Source organism: Macaca fascicularis, chromosome 4, assembly GCF_037993035.2.
Source record: "Macaca fascicularis isolate 582-1 chromosome 4, T2T-MFA8v1.1".
Classification (NCBI taxonomy): domain Eukaryota; kingdom Metazoa; phylum Chordata; class Mammalia; order Primates; family Cercopithecidae; genus Macaca; species Macaca fascicularis.
Genome location: NC_088378.1, coordinates 123,925,218 through 123,943,807, shown reverse-complemented (window position 1 = coordinate 123,943,807; position 18,590 = coordinate 123,925,218). Strand labels below are relative to the sequence as shown.

Below are 18,590 nucleotides of genomic sequence, written 5' to 3'. Positions count from 1 at the left end.
CAGTTCTCTTCACATGCTGAGTCATCCATGAATATCTTCTCACTTCTACAGGCATTTGGTGGTACAGGAACTGATACCTAGGGAGTTTATATAACCTCTTCCCTTTCCCATACCAGGAGGAAAACTCTTCTTCCTTGCCCCAAATACCTATATTTTTACAGTATTTGGAACACCTCTTAAGCCAGGTGTTTGTACAAGAAGAAAGCCTACGTGGGAATTGAGTTCTGGGTACTTAGCAATTTCTTCTTTGGTTGCGTATCACAACAGCCTATAATAACCCTTTGAGGTAGAGAGCTCAGAACTTTAAAAAATGTTCAGAAAAGATACCTCTTCATTGGCCCATTCTTCTATAACAATGAGACACACACACACACACACACACACAATGGCCCAGAGCCATTTCCTGAGGGCTGTGAATCATGTGCTTTGGTGAGGTGGAACTGCTAAGGGAAGACAAGAGAAGCATAATGCTGATGCCAAATGCCTAAGTCGTGACATGTTCTCAGCTGGTTCTGAAAAGAGAACTGGGCTTCCTGTAGCAAGAACTGGGCTTTGGGAGACAAAAAGGTTCTATGAGTTCTGAAGCAATCAGAGCAAAAAGAGAGAGAAGGAAGAGCACAGAATGAGGGACAGGCAGTTTCCCATATCCCTGAGAAGTGGTGAAGACCAGACCTGACCCAGGCAGATAGTCTTTGGCCACTGAGAAAACAAAGAATCCGTGTGATCTATGTGGACCTGGTTACCAGAGAGGAGAGTGGGACATGGCTATTTCAGTGTGGGCAAAGCAGGGCTGAGTACTGATGCCCAAAGGCCAGCAATGATTGTACATCTTGGCAGAAGCTACCGCTGTGGAGGCTTCATCCATGGATGTCTTTCTCCTGACACCAGAATATTATCCCAGGAGAGAAAGGAAGAGGAAAAGAAGGAAGAAATTCTGAATTGATCAGAAGAGACCTAGTTTAAACTGAAAGTCAGTGTGTTACCTTGCATGGGTTATAATGCAAAAAAAAAAAAAAAAAAAAGAATAAATAAAACAAAAACAAAAACATTTGCATTCATGCCTCACTAGTTTCATGGCTGCTAGACACAATCATCATCTGTGTGTACTTGTCATAAGTTTAGAGTTTAAGTAAGGATTCTTAGTTGGGTTATTCAGATAGCCATGTCTTCCTCCAAAATGCTGCCTGTGCCTCTGAAATGCTCTCTTTTCCCTGAGCCTCTGTGTCTCAGTTCTCCTTCTCTGCTGTCCTTCTGGGATCTCATGCTGGAAAAACCATTTCAAAACTTCTTTGGTGCAAAACTCTCTTCCTGCTCAAGAACCAAATTGTAAACAAGTCACCCTTTGAATAGAAACACTGATACCTTGACCATGTACTCATTTGTTTAGCTATCCAGAATGAGAGTAAAATACAGTATTTTCAGATATACCAGGATGAAGAGAGTTCTCAACCACAGATGTTCATTTAAAAAGTTTGAAAGGATGCAGTCGAACAAGAAGTAAAGCAAATACAGAGAAAAGAGATGTAATACTAGAAAGAATGTAAAAAGTAAGGAACCAAAGGAGGAAATGTGGCTCCAATATGGAGAACTGGAGAGGATGGAAATATCTTTTGGTTTTAGGGGTTAGATAGCCCCTTATTTTCATATTGCTTTTTACTTTTGAACATCCATTTGGGGACATTTTTATCTCTTCATTTATGAAGTAATTAATCACAAATAATTATTCATAGTGCTCCTATATCTATATCTACTGAGAGAGAGAGAGAGAGAGAGAGAGAGAGAGAAACCCAAACATGGGCTGGAGCTAAAGTTCACAAATAATCTGAAACTCCAACTTGTAAAATAATTTTAAAAGATCACTGGTTGGGTGAGTATGCGTATTTTAGTGTAATTATTTAAGCCATTGAGGCAAGAGGTCCACATTTTTAATCCCTCTCCAGCCATGCGATCAGAGTAGAGATGCGACCTAAAATTTCTCACTCAATATCCTCATTTTGTCAAAAAGGAAATAGTTATTACTCATCAATGAACACAGTTATGATAGTTTATACTACGTAAACATTCAGATGCAAAGTTTTTAGAGACATCTGTAGGTCAGGAATCATTCTTTTGAGATGAACTATTATAAGCTCTCCGGAACAGCTGTTATACATGCAACCATTATATGTACAAATATTTACAAATTTGCACGTATTTTTAGAACTATTACATATTTATGTTGGGCTTTCTCATTCCCGAGTCCTCACTCATGTGAGTGACATAGTGCTGGGGTGCTTTTGCAGAAGTAGGAGGCATCATGGCTTAACATGTCCTACAGTTGTGATAGCAACATGGCTTTTACAGAAAAAACAAGATGTAGCTTATTGAAAGCTGAACAATAGTAGAAGTGCTTCAGGAAAAAATTTGCATAATGAAAATACATCAATCTCAAAACAAACATTTCAGGCTAAATACTACCTAAATTTCAGCTGAATTCCCTTATTTCTCTTTGTTTCCAGACTTGCTCCTCTTTCTCTATTTCATCTCCTAATGGCCTCAGAACAGTTTACTCTAAAAACATTAATGTCATCTCTTTTTGCTACCCTTTTCATATATGCGTTTCCGCCACTAAACTATTGTCTTTTTCTCCAAAGTTAATAAAAACCTCTGCTCTTCACTCCTCCCTCTTGCTCTTTTGGGCATTGATGGGTCCCATCATTTTTCTTCTTTGTATCCATCTCCCTGCCATTGCCTCGGTTTAGGTCCTTGTTACTCTTCACCTGGACTAAGGAATGGCTTCTTTGCTGACGTCCCGGTTCTGGCCTCTGCCTTCTGACTTACCTACTGCACTGTTGGCAAAATAATCTTTCTAAAATGAAATCTGATTCTGTCATTAAAATATTTCTGCTGGATTACCTCAAATCTTCACTTTATATTGATACTTTGCTTCTATTGATGTCTCTTTGCTTCAAGCTCCTATTTATGAATTTCATGATGGTATTTTGATTTTTCAAGAGTTATCTTGATCTGTTATTTTATCTTTTCTTCTTTGAACTCAGGTGTAATAAAAAACACGCTCATATTATCTTGTTCTGTATCTTTAACTGTGAAGAATTTCCTTGCAAACGTGTATGTGTATGTGCATATGTGTGTGATATTAACTTTTATGTTGGGTTCTTTGACACAAGCTCTGCTTTGTTTTTCTTCAAAACGTTTCTCTATAATGTGTTTGCATTGTTGGGATGCATCTCCTTTCATCTTCCTTGTGCTTAAATACTCTGATACACAGAAGGTGACTTCTTGACTCCTTTCTCTCAGTATCTGACACTACTTCATTCTTTACCAGGATAAGGTTTGAGGTAGAGGCATTTTGATCTGTATCTCCTTTTCGGCAGTGTAAGGGGGAGAGCAGGTGGAAGAGGTGCTCTACAGCAGCACTGACACCTGGTATATCGGGAAAGCTCCAAGGAACAAATAGCCAGTATTCTCCATAGGATTTTCCTGAAGAAGATTTAGCTGAAAAGAAGAGAATTTAATGAAGAGAATTCTTTTTTTTTTTTTTTTCACAGAGGTACAGGAAGGGCTAAAAGACTCAACAAGACAAGCAACAGGGAGCCTCGGGAGTGGAAAGCCATTATGATTCGTAGGCCTGGGGAGGCGGGAGGCCAGAGGAGGGAATTCCTAGAGCCAGGTGCCAACTGAGGCATAAGAGAGAATGCCTAACAGGAACTGCAGTCAGACAAAAGCAGCCACTGCCAGGAATGTGACTGTGCAGGGAGAGAAAATGAATACATCTCCTCATCTCTCTATCCTCCCACCCTCTCATCTCCTGCCAATGACTCCCATTGGAATAAGCCACTTGGAAGCCAGAGTCAAGACAGTCTGCAGAGGCCAGCTTCCTGGGGCAGAGAGTAGGATGTGGAAGAACAGAGAATAACTCCATTGGGTGATAGGGGACAAATGGAGGGCAACCCACCCACCTAGGCTTAGCTCTCTGATACTGCGGTTTTGTTAATTGCATGGTATCAGGACTTACTCCATTTTCATGGGTTGTATATGCCAGTGGCAGATGTCTTAAGGTTCTGACTTGTTTCTTTGACTCTGGGTATAGCCCAAAAGTCTTCATTCAGAAGACCCAAAAGTCTGCCTCTTCATTCAGAAAGAGGCAGTTTCACTGTTCCCTCTCCCCATTTCACAATGTGCCCCTAACATCCAATTCTAAAGTTCTCAGCTAGATGAGGAAAAACAAAATAATTACTGTATTTTGCCTCTTTCTAGATTTCTAGGTATTAGTGACATTTCTAAAGATTTTGTCTACTCTATAGTTTGGTTAAAGGGAACAGAAAAGGAGAATAAACTTGAGGATCTGTGCTCTGCTGCTGCACTCTACTCCATTTCAGAATTTTTGATTTCTTTTCTTTAATAGTTTTGGATTGTCCCTTTTCTCATTTTTTTACAACTAAAGTAATTTCAATATTTTGTTAGATGCTGAAAATGTTCTTTAATTCATTACCAGGTAGGTGAGAAATCCCACCAGTGTTTCTCTATGGATAAGCATCTGATAAAGACTGCTTTTCTTATTAATATGATAAAATAATCTATATACTACTACTATCTCATACTGATAATGTCAGAGCACTTCATAAAGGTTTCTAATGTTTCCATAATATTCCTTTATATAGTTTATTATCTACTTTATTATTGTTTGACATCTATACTTTCCATAGTCTTTTTTTTTTTACTCTGTATACAACTGCCATGAGCAACCTTGTACCTTTTGATTTTTTCTGTGCTTCCAGTTATTTCTATATGACACAGTTCTAGAAGTGCTGCAAGTGCCGTAAAAGTTTGGCTTTACCTGGTTATTTAAAGTTTCTTACCCAGTTTTGTTTATTTTCCTAGTTTCTTTATCCTGGCAGCCTCTGACAGTCAGCTGAAATTCTCTCTTTGGCTTTTTGGTGAGTCACAAGGTGGATGAGCCTCAGGCATACCTTCACCAAGTGCCTGACACAGCTGCCATCTGCACATGCTCATCCCTATTTACTGTTTACATTTCAGATGTGAGTCATCATCTATTACCTGGCTTCAGTTGAAACCTGCATGCATAAAGGGGAAAGTGTCCAATGCAGAAGCTTTAGAGAAACTGGCCAATCCTCAGAGGAACCAATGAACATGATTTAAAGTTTTTTATTTTTTTTAATATTTATTTGTTTATTATGTTTTTTCACACAGGGTGTCACTCTGTCTCCCAGGCTGGAGTGTAATGGCACAATCTTGGCTCACTGAAACTTCCACTTACTGAGCTCAATTGATCCTCCAACCTCAGCCTTCTGAATAGCTGGGATTGCATGCATGAACCATCATGCCTGGCTATTTTTTGTATTTTTCACAGAGACAGGGTTTTGCCATGTTGTCCAGGCTGATCTCGATGTTGTCCAGGCTGATCTCAAACTCCTGAGCTCAAAGTGATCCACCCACCCCCACCTTCCAAAGTTCTGGGATGATGAAGGTGGCTGCACTAAACAATTAATTTTCAATGGAGACAAAAGAGCCTTCTATTGGAAGAAGATGACATCTTGGACTTTCATAGCCAGAGAGAATTCAGTGACTGGTTTCAAAACTTCAAAGGACAGGCTGACTCTCTTGCTGGGGGCTAATACAGTTGATGACTTTGCATAGAAGCCAATGCTCATTTAGCATTCTGAAAATCCTATGGCCCTTAAGAATTATGCTAAATCTGCAGTGCCTGTGCTCTATAATTATATGGAATCACAAAACCTGGATGATAGCACATCTGTTTATAGCATGGTTTACTGAATATTTAAGCCCACTGTTGAGATCTGCTCAGACGAAAAGATTCCTTTCAAAATATTACAGCTCATAGCAATGAGCAATGCATCTGGTCACTTATAGAGCTCTGATGAAAATGTACAGCGAGATTAATGTTACTTTCATGCCTGCTAACATAACATGCATTCTGTAGCCCAGGGATTAAGGAGTCATTTTGACTTTAAAGCCTTATTATTCAAGAAGTACATTTTGTAAGGCTATAGCTGCCACAGATAGTGACTCCTCTGATAGATTTAGGCAAAGTAAATTGAAAACCTTCTGGAAAGGATTTGTCATTATATTGTATTTTGTTTTATTTTTGAGATGGAGTTTGCTCTTGTCACCCAGGCTGGGTCCAATGGTGCAACCCGCCTCCCAGGCTCAAGTGATTTTCCTGCTTCAGCCTCCCAAGTAACTGGGATTACACCCACAACCACACCCGGCTAATTTTTTTTTTTTCCAACAAAGACAGGGTTTCACCATGTTGGCCAGCCTGGTCTCGAACTCCTGACCTCTGGTGATCTGCCCGCTTGGCCTCCCAAAGTGCTGGGATTACAGGCATGAGCCACCGCACCTGGTGGATTTGTCATTTTAGATGCCATTAAGAACATGGGAGGAAGTGGAAATATCAACATTAATTGGAGTTTGAAACAAGTCGATTCTGACCCTCATGAGTGTTTAAGACTTCAGTGGAGGGAGTAACGGTAAATGTGGTGAAAATAACAAGAAAACTAGAATTAGAAATGAAGCCTGAAGATGTAACTGAATTGCTGCGATCTCATGAAAACACTTTAATGAATGAGAAGTTGCTTGTTATGGATTAGGCAAGGAAGCAGTTTCTTGAGGTGGACTCTACTCCTGGTGAAGATCCCATAAACATTGTTGAAACGACAACGAAGGATTTAGAATATTACATTATTAGTTGATAAGGCAGCAGGTGGATTTGAGAGGACTGACTCCAATTTTAAAAGAAGTTCTACTGCTATCAAACAACATAACATGCTACAGAGAAATCTTTCATGAAAAGAAGAGTCAATCAATGTGGCAAATTTCATTGCAGTCGTATTTTAAGAAATTGCTTTAGCCACCCCAGTCTTGAGCAACCACCACTCTGATCAGTTAGCAGCCATCAACATTAAGGCAAGACTTTCCACCAGGAGAAAGATTGGGACTTGCTGAAGTCTCAGATAATTGTTAACAATTTTTAGCAATAAAATATTTTTAATAAAGGTATGTACATTTTTCAGACATAATGCTATTATTGCACATTTAATAGACAACAGTGTAGTGTACTCGCAACTTTTACATGCACTAGGGAACTGAAAAATTATTTCGACTTGCTTTATTGCAATCTTATATTATTACGGTGGTCTGGAACTGAACTTACAATATCTCAATATCTCCTAGGCATGCCAGCGTGTGGAAATGCTCTGAAAAAATTAAACTCCATTCAAAGATCAGCTCTTTCACCAAGATTGCTCCACTGCACTCCAGCCTGGGTGACAGAGCAAAACTCAGTCTCAAAAAAACAAAACAAAACAAACAAAAAAAAAACACAAAACAAACAAAAAAACCCCCAAACAAACAAACCAAAGATCAGCCCTTTCTTATTTTAGAAAAGCCACATGACATACTTAAAAAAAAAGGTACAGACCTGAGTTCAAATCCTAAAGAGTAAACAGACAATAACTGTTTGCTTTATTCTTTTTTTCCCTTCCATAATATCTGTATTCAGGCAGGAGGAATGGACTGGTCATTAACTAAAGGGAAAGCAGTGGGGTGGTTAATGACAGACGCTGTGAAATCTTCCACCCCTGAGATCATCTGAAGTGTATACCCACAGTCTGTCTGGGAACTTCTACAACACTTTGTGAAATCTCACTTGACGTCTCAGTAATCCATTACAAAGTCTAATTATGCAAGTAGCAGCCGCAGACTATCAGCTGACCAAGCTGGTGATTGAAATCCTTCTGGTTGGCTGATAAAGTTCTGTCTGGAGTTTTGTTTACCTTTTTGATTACTGTGATTTGTGACTTCTAGTTCAATACGTTTTTTTTCTTAAGTCAGAGGTGCGGTTTTAAAAATTTATTTTCAAAATTGTCTTGTAAAATTGCTTGTCTCCATTGCTCTGTGTGTGTGTGTGTGTGTTTCAGTCAAGCATTTTTTTTTTTTTTCTAAAGGAGCCAAACACTGAACATGTCCCAGCCTGCAGTTCACATGTTTTCCTTTTGCCTGTTTTGTCTTACATTAGGAAGTTGGGCCTGTAGTCAGTCAACTGTATGGCTTTTAGAAGAAGAAATTCTATATAGAAACAAGAAGAGATATTCTGAAATTAAGTTGCTCACAAAGATGAGACTCGATCTGTGGAATCTGGAATTTTGGAATGCTTCCTGTCATGTTGATTCGATCGGCTTTGATTCTTAGAGTCTTACAGTCTCTAGGGAGAAAGCCCCAGTCCGAGTTCCCAGAGCCCCCGGGTGTGCATCAGATCTGTCATACTGTGAATTCCCAGAGTTGTGAGGGACTGTGGGAAAGAAGCCATCCTTGTTCTAACTGCTAGGACATCGCTCAGACATAAGGGGCTCATTTTTTGTTTGTTGAACAAACGTATAGATTAACGTCTTAAGTGGCTTCTTCAGGTTTGGAAAGCAGACAGCAGAGAATGGGTTGGAGGGTTAGAAAGGTTATTTCTTTGTAGATCTAGCCATCTTACTAGTATACTTTGCTGTTCCTTTTTTGTTCCCCTCCCCTCACCCCACATTTTTTTCTTTTTTCTAAATCAGGGAGAGGGAAAACAGTTTCTTAATTTTTATTTTAAAAAATATCTAATACTTTTGTATTTGGCACATTTCACCATAGGAAATTGCAATACTAATGAAATTGGGTTTTTTTTTTTTAATATGAATCACATGAAGTGACTTATTTTTAGGTTGTATGTTCTTGACGGGTAAGCCTTTTCTGAAATAAATGTCTATAATGAATTTTTTAGCTTAGGACGTGGGTAACCAACATTTCAAACATTTGTTTGAGAGGCAGGAGTTATACTAGAGTTACCCCTGCTCACCCGGGGGAGGGAGGTCAGAACCACTAGATGCCTGTGGCTTTTCACAAGAAAATGAGGACAGAGGCTCTGGCGGATAGGAGGTGGGTGGTCAAAAGATTAGAGTCACACTACTGTTTTACCACTACACTTTCTGCTTCATAGAACTAGAAAAAAAGCTAATGACTATGGTTTAATGTCAACAACTCTGAAAGAAAAATAATTTCATTCAAGCCCAGATTAAAACACGCTACTTAATTTAAAGGGCAATCAGTTTTATCGGCTAAGTTTTTTAAAAGGTCAACTTTAAGAAATGTTTCTTCCAGTTAAAAGAAATTAGATAAAGCTGAAAAACACGCTAAAAATTAAAATCACACTGTTGCTGAAACATGGAAAAAGACAGCATGTCAGAGTTGTGGTCCTCAGTTATTTTATTACAAGGTAGACTTGGGAAGTAAAGAAAATGTTAAAAACTTCTGGGCTCTGTGCAGCAGCATAACTATCAAAAAAGGCCATATTGCAAAGTATAATGAAGGTCACTTCCACAGAGATCACAAAGCCCTCATTTGGACACAATGGAAGTATAATTTTAGTAATAATCAAAAGCATTTTTGATAAAAATTATAACAACTATATTTAAAATGCAAAGCAAAATGGCAATTTAATAAACAGATTTTCAACATATTACATTAAAATTTGAAGCAAATAGAATGAGTTTCATCCTGATTTGCAGAACTCAGCTGATCATACACCTTTTTTAAAAAAATATCTACTTGAGCTTCCGTGCTGAGTAGTGCTAACATTATGAAAGTTTGTTGTCTTGTGTCATCCCCTAAATCATTTTTTAGAATTAGTTTTAATTAAGAAAAAGAACATTCTGTATGAGGAGAGTTTTGAAAGATAAAATCAACTTGATTCAGAAAAACATGGAGTCATCCTTAAGTTTCATGAGCATTATGTCATTAAATTCATCAATGGCTTCAATTTTTTCCAATTTTGAATATTTTGCCCAAAGCAGTAATTGCATTGGTGATGATTCTGATAGGTCAGTTTGATGATTTTTATACCATAATTTTCATGTGTTTGAATAACTTAGGTAGGAATAAAGGATGAAACTATGGCTGGCAATTTTACTTGAAATTGTGTGTCCGTCTGTATTGCTACAAAATACATTTAAAGTGATGAGTAACAAAGTAGCCTCTTTGAGTAAGAACTACAAATGTTTGGACAGCTGTATTAATACTAGGCTGAGATAGGCAATACAAAATATTTTAAATAATCACTGAATTTCAGTGGAATTTTAGCTAGACAAGTATTTCGATGGAGGAAACATGATTGGAAAATGAATTTTGCCTAGTCTTTCAAATAATGACATTGTTTCCTATGGAATTATGCATGATTGGGCTAGAGTTCTTCTTGGCTAAAAATGGTCAAATAGCAAATATAAACCATTGTGATTGCTTCTGGCCTTTGTGGATTACATTCAAGTCTTCTGAATCCTTTTAACTAAAAATGAAGAAACAGCAAATCACTTTCAAGGATGATCTCAACTCAAGATAAAATATATTAACATTATTAAAGTATAATACTAAATTTCTTAGCTTAGGTAAGTCCTCTGTAGAGCACAGACTCTGATGCAAATTATGAGCACTTCCCACCCACCTCCCCTCCATCCCTCCTCCCTACCTTCCTCTTTCTTTACTGAATATACTCTGTGCCAACCATGTGTCAAGCACTGTTTTAGGTGTCGAGGAATCAGTTTAGTTTTGATATCAGTCCTGGTAGAAATAACAATAACAGACCATGCTGAAGATCGGTTTTGAAGAAATCACCAGTTACCTATGAACATACGGCTCCAGAGTTAGGTGGGAGTGAGGAATAATAGGCCAAGCCCCTTCAAAAGATATTTCTAGGCTGAGTTTGCCCATAGGAACCCCAGCTCATCTTCTACTGTAGCCATTCACAGACTTCTCAGCCCTGCGTAACCCAGAGACTGAAGCATCATTCCTGCTCCCTGAATACAGGCTGTTATGTATTATATCCATGTGGGCAAGGTGAAATCTGGCAGGCAGTAGCTTCCTTTGGAGGGGTTCTCATGTTAGGAGTGACGTGCAAGCTAACAGTAGAGGGTGGGGGATATCTCAGCAATTGCCTCTGTCTCCCAATGCTGCCTGTGCTCTCACTGCAGCCTCCTAGAGAACGAAGTTAATGGGAGGTCACAGGACACTGCCTCTGGAGCAGAAAGGTCTGAGTAGGCAGCATGGAAGAGGAAGACTGCCCAGTCTCATAGGTGAACTGATTGGGTCTGCAGTGGCATGGAGCCTATGAAAGCTTCAAATTGGAGACATTTTGCCTTTTTATTTATTCTTGTAGAAACAAGAAAGTCAGCTGTGTGGAAGACAATGACTCATACACTTTTGCTGTACTGCTTGGTGTTTCTTTTGCCCACAGAGTCATGTAGGACGTTGTACCAGGTAAGAAAAGGGGAAGGAGTGGAGGATGAGCTGGTGGGGAAAGCAAATGGACAAAAAAATCCATCAGCTACCAGCTCTCAGTTACCAGAGAGCTGAAGTATAGGGCAAAGATGGTGATAGAGTGACTGGCCCAGCCAGAAGTTAATTACAACTACAGCTAACCAAAACCCACTTTAGCCAATAGCTACACATTGTTTGTCTCTCAGCCTTTTCCCATGAGTTCCTGAGATGCAATGAGGCTCAAGTGATTTAAGAGTAATAAATACTTTGTTCTATATCTTCTGATAGTGAATGTTTCAGTTGTTCATAACCAGGGTGGTACCATTTCCTGGGGGCACTTGAAAATGTGGGGGTCGTAAGGGTTGCCACAATGACCAGGAGGTATTCGTGGCATTTAGAGGTAGGGCCTCTAAAGAGATAGGGCCTAGGAATGGCCTGGCATAATGACGCATTGTCCCATCCAAAATGGCAATAGCATCTCCCATAAGAAACCTGATAGAAACCTGAAGAAACTCCCATAAGAAACATCTCCCATAAGAAACCTGAAGAAACTCTCATAAGAAACCATAACCATGAATGGGTTAGAAGGAGCAATGAGGAGCTAGAAGGAGCTAGAAGGAGCTGGAAGGAGCAATTCAGGCAGTGGTTAAGCGAGGTCTCACTGGGACAGAATTTCTGGCAATGGACTATTTTAAATTTTGTAGGACAGGGGGCCCTATGGCTCTTTCTTAAATATTTTTCCTGACACCATAAGTAATTTTAATTTCCCTGTTAGTTACTCATTTAAAATAAGCTGTGGAGGAGCACTTGAAAGAGGATACATGAAAACATTTGAGCATCTTCTGAAGAGAGTACTATTATTTGACCACAAGTTCTGGAAGGGAGCTCTGAGATCAACTGGTGAAACTCCACGCCCTTATTTTGCAGTTGGGGGGATGGAGACCCATGGTGTGAGATGTGATTTGCTTGAAGTACATACTTACTCAGTTACAGGGCCAAGGCCAGAACCCCTGTTTTCAGATTCTCGGCTTCTTGATCTTTCCATTTTAATGTATGTCTTCTCAACAAGAGCCTTTTTAGGAAAAAATGACTTTGGAAGTTCCTTCCAAGAGTTTTTCAAATGATATTTATTTTACCCTCAAGTTAGTTTGTCTTTGCATGGGAATCTTCTGCATGACTCCCCTTCCCCACTAATACTAAACAGGTACCTGGTTTCTGGGAGAAGTTAGAGACTCTTGGAAAGACCATTTCCTGAAGGCTGTCAACCCTCCAGTTTGTTACTAATTCCTCCTTTCATTCCATTTCTGCATTCACAGTTTTCTACAAGACAGAATGTGGACAGTAGGTAGAGCATGGGAGGTTGGCTTTGTTTCTCTTGATCATTGGGATTTACCTTACTGGGAACATTCTATCCTTCTCTTCTCATTAGACAAGCTACTGGGTGCTGAGCTGCTGAGCTGCTGATACTGCTGGCTCCTGACCTGCCTATGCACCCAGGCAGCTCAGCAGGTTCAGCAGGTTGCCAGTTTGCAAGCCTCTTTTTTTCACAGTATTATGTTGGGGACGGTTGGTATCCCAAGCTAAAGTAATCTATACTGGATGCTACACTAGAAATGAAATAACCAGAGGAGTATGTGATGTGCTTTGCAAATTAGATGGGAAGAAATTAATCATATCCTTCCCTTAAGAAGGCAGAGTTTTCAGAACTACAAGTAAACAGAATATCATGGTTTTCTGCCCATATACATGATAAATATAATGTGACTTCACTAGAGTTTATTTAATGGACCAAATATCATCCAGAGTTGTTGACCTATAACTGCATTTATCACAGTGCATTAAACACTGTGGTCCTATCAAGATGGTGTTGAGTATCTTGAGATGCCTGTATTTCCTTCCACTCATCCCCTCTGCCTGTTGCCATTGGACATAGGCTGGCTGTTTAGAAAAAACAATATTGTAGGATCAGGAGATCTAAGTTCTCATCCTAGCTGTAAGGGGCATTTCCTGCATGGACTTGTACAAATCACTGCAATATCAAGCCTCATTTTCCTTAACTGTAAAATAAAAGGGCTGGATTGGATGATCTATAAAGTCTTCCAAAATTCTGAAGATGTTATTTTAGCATTCTTGTTTGGTGCAAGAATTTTAATTCTTCCACTTATAAAATAAGGCTTGATTCTCTGGACTAGAAAATGAAAAGTCATCTTCTGTCAGTGATTTCACAGATATGAATCCTCAGTGATACTTTCTTGACTTCGGAGAGATCCCAAAAGCTCAATTCAGATACCCCACAAGTTCTTATTCAGTAGAGAAAACAGGGAATATTCAGCTTTGTTTGTTGATAACATAGAGAGAAGTAAGGTTGTGAAGAAGAACCCCATGAGTTGGCATGAACCGCAAGAGTTAGTCACAGAGCTGTGTCATCGAATTTCCAATTTCTTCCTCAATGGATTAGAAATTGGAGCCCAAGTTGCAGTAATTGGGTCAAGGCTCTTCTCAGCCACTAGGAAACACTATTCTGGTGCAGAAGCAAGAAAACTGAGTCTTTCTCTTTCTCCTCACACTCACATACACACATGTACATATATGTCAGTGTATATATATGCATACTAAAATGTATATATGCATACACACATATGCACAAGACACTGAACTAGCTACTTGGAGGAATATACTGAAGCACAATACACAGTACATGTTCTTAAGGAACTTGCGATTTAATTGAGGAGTTAATATGCTTCTATAAAAAAGATTAGATAGCAAAATGGCAGGTCAGGTGAGAATATGCCAAGCATTGAATGTGTGTATGGCTGTATGGATGATGATCCCTGTAGGAGCCAGAGGAAAAGATGTATCATGTACAGAACTGGATCAGGAAAGATCTCTTGGAAGGGGGAAACGTGAGCTTTGTATGTAATTGACGTTTGACATTCGTAAGTTTATGTGCAGAGTAATGACAGTAGTAAATCCTTAAATAGACTTATAGTATTCTTAGAGCCCATTCCTAGTGCTTTTCATAGATGAGCACATTTACTCCTCATAAACATGCTCTAGGGCAAGTATCATACAATTATAGTACTATAGTTCCTACTCTACTTTATGGAAGAGGAAACTGAGGCTCAGACGGATAACGTTTCCCAAGGTCTCAGATGTTGGTGTTGAGATTTGAACCCAGGTTGTCTACTCCCAGAGTATATCCCTTGACCACTATGTGACACTTTCTTAGTGAAGGGTCAGATATGGTCTCAATGGATGGGACAAAGAGGGGGTTCTAATTAGGACTGATGGAGATGCTCATGGTGTGCAGGAGCTAAGTTTTGGGGGAGTTCTCCTAAGGAAAAAGAATGCAATATTACACATACAAAACTAAGGGAAAAGTGAAAATTTATTTAGAATGAGAACAGGAATCACAACAAATTTCAAATTTAGAAATGCTGGATAGTATTATTTAGCATTATTCAGTAATAAGACAATATTTTTTATTAATGAAATGCCCACCTTTTAGTTCCTACATTTTTGACCGCATACTTGCATGATCTTATTGTTTTTTCTATAGAGAGAATAGAAATATTATTCAGTCTTTCCTCCAGCATTATTGATCAAATTTGTTTCTCATTATTCCTAGTTTAGAAAAGTATCTTTCAGTTTCTAATTTATTATTAGTAATGGCATGTAAGCATGTTAGACTGTTATCAAATTTGGGAAAATTCTATCCAATTTATTTCATATGTGAGCTGCAAGGTATCAGGGAACTTAGAATTTTCTTGTTCTGTGAATAATTGTAAATGTTCTTGGCATTGATATCACTTAAGTGTTGATGTTCTCATTGTAATGCAGAAGTGACTGGAAACTACATAACTATATCCTACTAAATTCAAACTAAACGTATCCCAGCTTAACTTGTCCAGAATCCATGAATAGATATGGCTTCTCTAGTGATACCCAAAATGAGAGAGAGTATGAAGGAGGCAGAACTGAAATGGCACAAAATGATGGTCTTAACAGATGGTAGGTGGTTAAAACATTTTGCTTTTGATAATTTAATAAAACATATGATCACATGAACACATGAGATGATCTGCTCATTGCTAGATCCTTTCCCAGGGCTTCAAAAGGTCCCATATGAGCAAGGCTCTCTGAGGCTTAACCTTTGTCAATTTCTTGCTCAATCCACTTCTGCTCATAACATGTTTCCTGGATAGAACATAGACTCTTCTTACTGGAGAGAGAGGAGTGCTCCTACTGGGTAGCAGTGGGAGAGAAAGTGGTCCAGGCTGAAGGGAAAATGGGGTCATGGAGGAGCCGTAATTCATGGACTCAGCTTTGGGTGGGCCATGCTGGTATCATAGTTAATTTAACTGTGGTTGTTTGTGACTAACGTGAGCTGTTGGGCTGGCATACCAACAATTGATTTTGATGCAAATTTTGATTTTCCCTTTCTAGGCTGCCAGCAAAAGCAAGGAGAAGGTGCCTGCCAGGCCATACGGTATGTTGGCAGCAGCTACTTATCACATGGAAGTTTTGCTGTCCATCTATTGTAATAGAGGGCCATTCTCAGCCCTCTGTCCTGTGGCATGGCAGATGGAATCCTTGATGACTTGCATTTGGACTCTGATTATTTCCTTCATATTAAATTGTACCTTTGCCTTTTTTTTCTTTTTGACGTTTACGTTAGGGGGTACACGTGCAGGTTTGTTACACTGGCGAGTTGCGTGTCACTGGGGTGTGGTGTACGAATGATCCCACCCAGGCAGTGAGCATAGTACCAGGTAGTAAATTGTACATTTCACCCCACCCTGTTCCTCTCTCCTCCCAGTACCCTCTGCTCCACCCTTGTCTGAGAATTCTTTGCCATAGATCCTTTGGATTGAGCCCATTCAAACTGGTCCAGTGGCTAGAATAGATCTGTGAGAAGTCATTGATGATATAACATATTATAGAGTTCCTGAGCTGAGAGACTTCTTAGCAAACATTGGAAGCAGTGGATTCCAACTAGAGCTGATCTGGGGAGCTTCAGGGGTCTGAGGAAGTATTCAGGGGTTCCTGTGAGGGTGTGAGAGTGACCTAGTGGACTGCACTGTGGGTTTGTCCCTCTCACTTCACCTGGGACAGTTCCAGATTTTTTCGGTTGTTGTTTTTTTAGACAGTCTCACTCTGTCTCCCAGGCTGGAGTGCAGTGGCACGATCTTAGCTCATTGCAACCTCTGCGTCCTGGATTTAAGCAGTTCTCCTGCCTTAGCCTCCCGAGTAGCTGGGATTACAGGCACACGCCACTATGCCCAGCTAATATTTTGTATTTTTAGTAGAGATGGAGTTTCACCGTGTGGCCAGGCTGGTCTCAAACTCCTGACCTCGTGATCTGCCCACTTTGGCCTCCCAGAGTGCTGGGATTACAGGTGTGAGCCACTGTACCTGGCCATGTTCCACTTTTATCTATTTTATACACTGCAGTTCAGGATAAGATTTTGTTGGAAACAATAACATTTTGTTGCTAAAATAGATGATGACCACTGATCCATTTCAGTCTTCCTCCACTTTAGGAAGAGAAGACACTGATGTCTTCAGTATTTATGTGCTGTCACTGGCAGTGACACCTTGGTGACTGGCCCAAAGGGCCCAGAGCCCAGACCTTCCCATCTGATACGGTCTCCTTTCATTTTCCGAGGTGTATGCGATGGTGTCTGTACAGACAACTCCCAGTGTACTCAACCTTGCCCTCCAGACACTCAGGGAAATATGGGGTTTTCATGCAGGAAAAAGACATGGCACAAGATCACTGACACCTGTCGGACTCTTAATGCCGTCAACATCTTTGAGGTAATATCTTTTCTTTGCAATATGGATTCTGATGTGCACTGTATGAGCCCAGTGGAGGCTCCCCTTGGCAGTGGATATTGCCCTCAGTAAGAGAGAGGACGAGCATGTGGCAGGGCAGCGTGTAGGGATGGGTGAATAGATAAGCATCCACTAGTCTCATTTTCTATGCAAAAATAGCCTTCTAAACTTGGAGTATGTGAAAGTTTGTGCTCATGGACTCCTGGCCATGTGAAGGGGCAGGCTGCAGGAGGGCCAGAAGGGGGTCCTCTAAAGCAAGGGTTAGTAAACTTCTGTAAAGTGACAGACAGAAATATTTCAGGCTTTGTGGGTCACATGGTCTCTGTCGTGCCTACTCGACTCTACCATCGTAGCATGAAATCAGCTGTGGATAGTGTTTAAATTAACGGGCAGGTTGCATTCCAGTAAAACCTTATTTGCAAAAGCCAGGCAGCCGGTCTGGGTCCATAGTTTGCCACCCCTGCCTTAGAGTATGGGAACCAGAGTCTGAATCTATGGGAGATACTTTCTATTGCTATTTTCAGTCTTGGTGTTCCAGTTGATTCATCCAAATCGAGTTTCAAATTTCTATTTTTAAGATAGACTCATCACTCATGATTTGCCCTTCATAAATATTACAAATAAGCTTAAATGGTACTAGAAATTTCTATATATACAGGTTATCTGAAGTGATATGCTGAAGATAACAGTTGTTATTTGGGGAGAGGGGGATTAAAGAATAGGTAGATGGGAAGTAGGGACTTTTATTTGCTGGTTCATGCAACTCGGTGTTGGTCAAGTTATTTGACAGCAGATGTGACCCTGAAAGTGTAAAACAGAAAAACATTATGTTAGGCTGTCCTAAGTTTTAGTAAAGGTACTTTTACGTTTAACATAAAAATAAAAATTATAAAAATTTCTTTCTTTTTGCCATATCGTAGGAGGATTCACATTTGGTTCAGCCATTTGAAGACAATATAAAAATAAGTGTATATACTGGAAAGTCTGAGACCATATCAGATATGTTGCTACAAAAGTGTCCCACAGATTTGTCTTGTGTAATTAGAGGCATTCAGCAGTCACCCCGGATACCAGGAAACATTGCCATAATTGTGCAGCTCTTACACAACATATCAACAGCATTATGGACAGGTGTTGATGAGGAAAAGATGCGGGTGAGTGTCCCTGAATACTTGGAAGAACATTATCTCAGTGGGAAAGGAATGCAGGTTAGTTCGAGTATTATGTGAGCTTCTTAGGGACTAGGAACCATTCTTTCACATCAGTATTTCTAATGTCTAGCAAAGCAAGTGTTCAGTAAAGAAAGGATGAATAAATGAATGGAAAAAGTAAACATATTTAATCAACAAATATTTATAGAGAGCACTTACTTGGTACTGTAGTGAATTTTGGAGTATGATTTACCAATGTATCTTTTGGCTACTGAATAC

General features: G+C 39.6%; 1 protein-coding gene across 1 annotated transcript in view; it reads left to right on the top strand.

Annotated features, from left to right (window-relative positions):
• The window catches only part of LOC102133539 (putative adhesion G protein-coupled receptor F2P), a 39,435-nt gene that overhangs the window by 3,362 nt on the left and 17,483 nt on the right, over positions 1–18,590 (top strand). Inside the window, exons 2-5 of the mRNA XM_005552784.5 lie at positions 11,222–11,322; positions 15,769–15,811; positions 16,991–17,142; positions 18,081–18,314. Coding sequence (XP_005552841.3) covers positions 11,251–11,322; positions 15,769–15,811; positions 16,991–17,142; positions 18,081–18,314 — 501 coding nt within the window. The 5' untranslated portion in view covers positions 11,222–11,250. The remainder of the gene's footprint in view (positions 1–11,221; positions 11,323–15,768; positions 15,812–16,990; positions 17,143–18,080; positions 18,315–18,590) is intronic.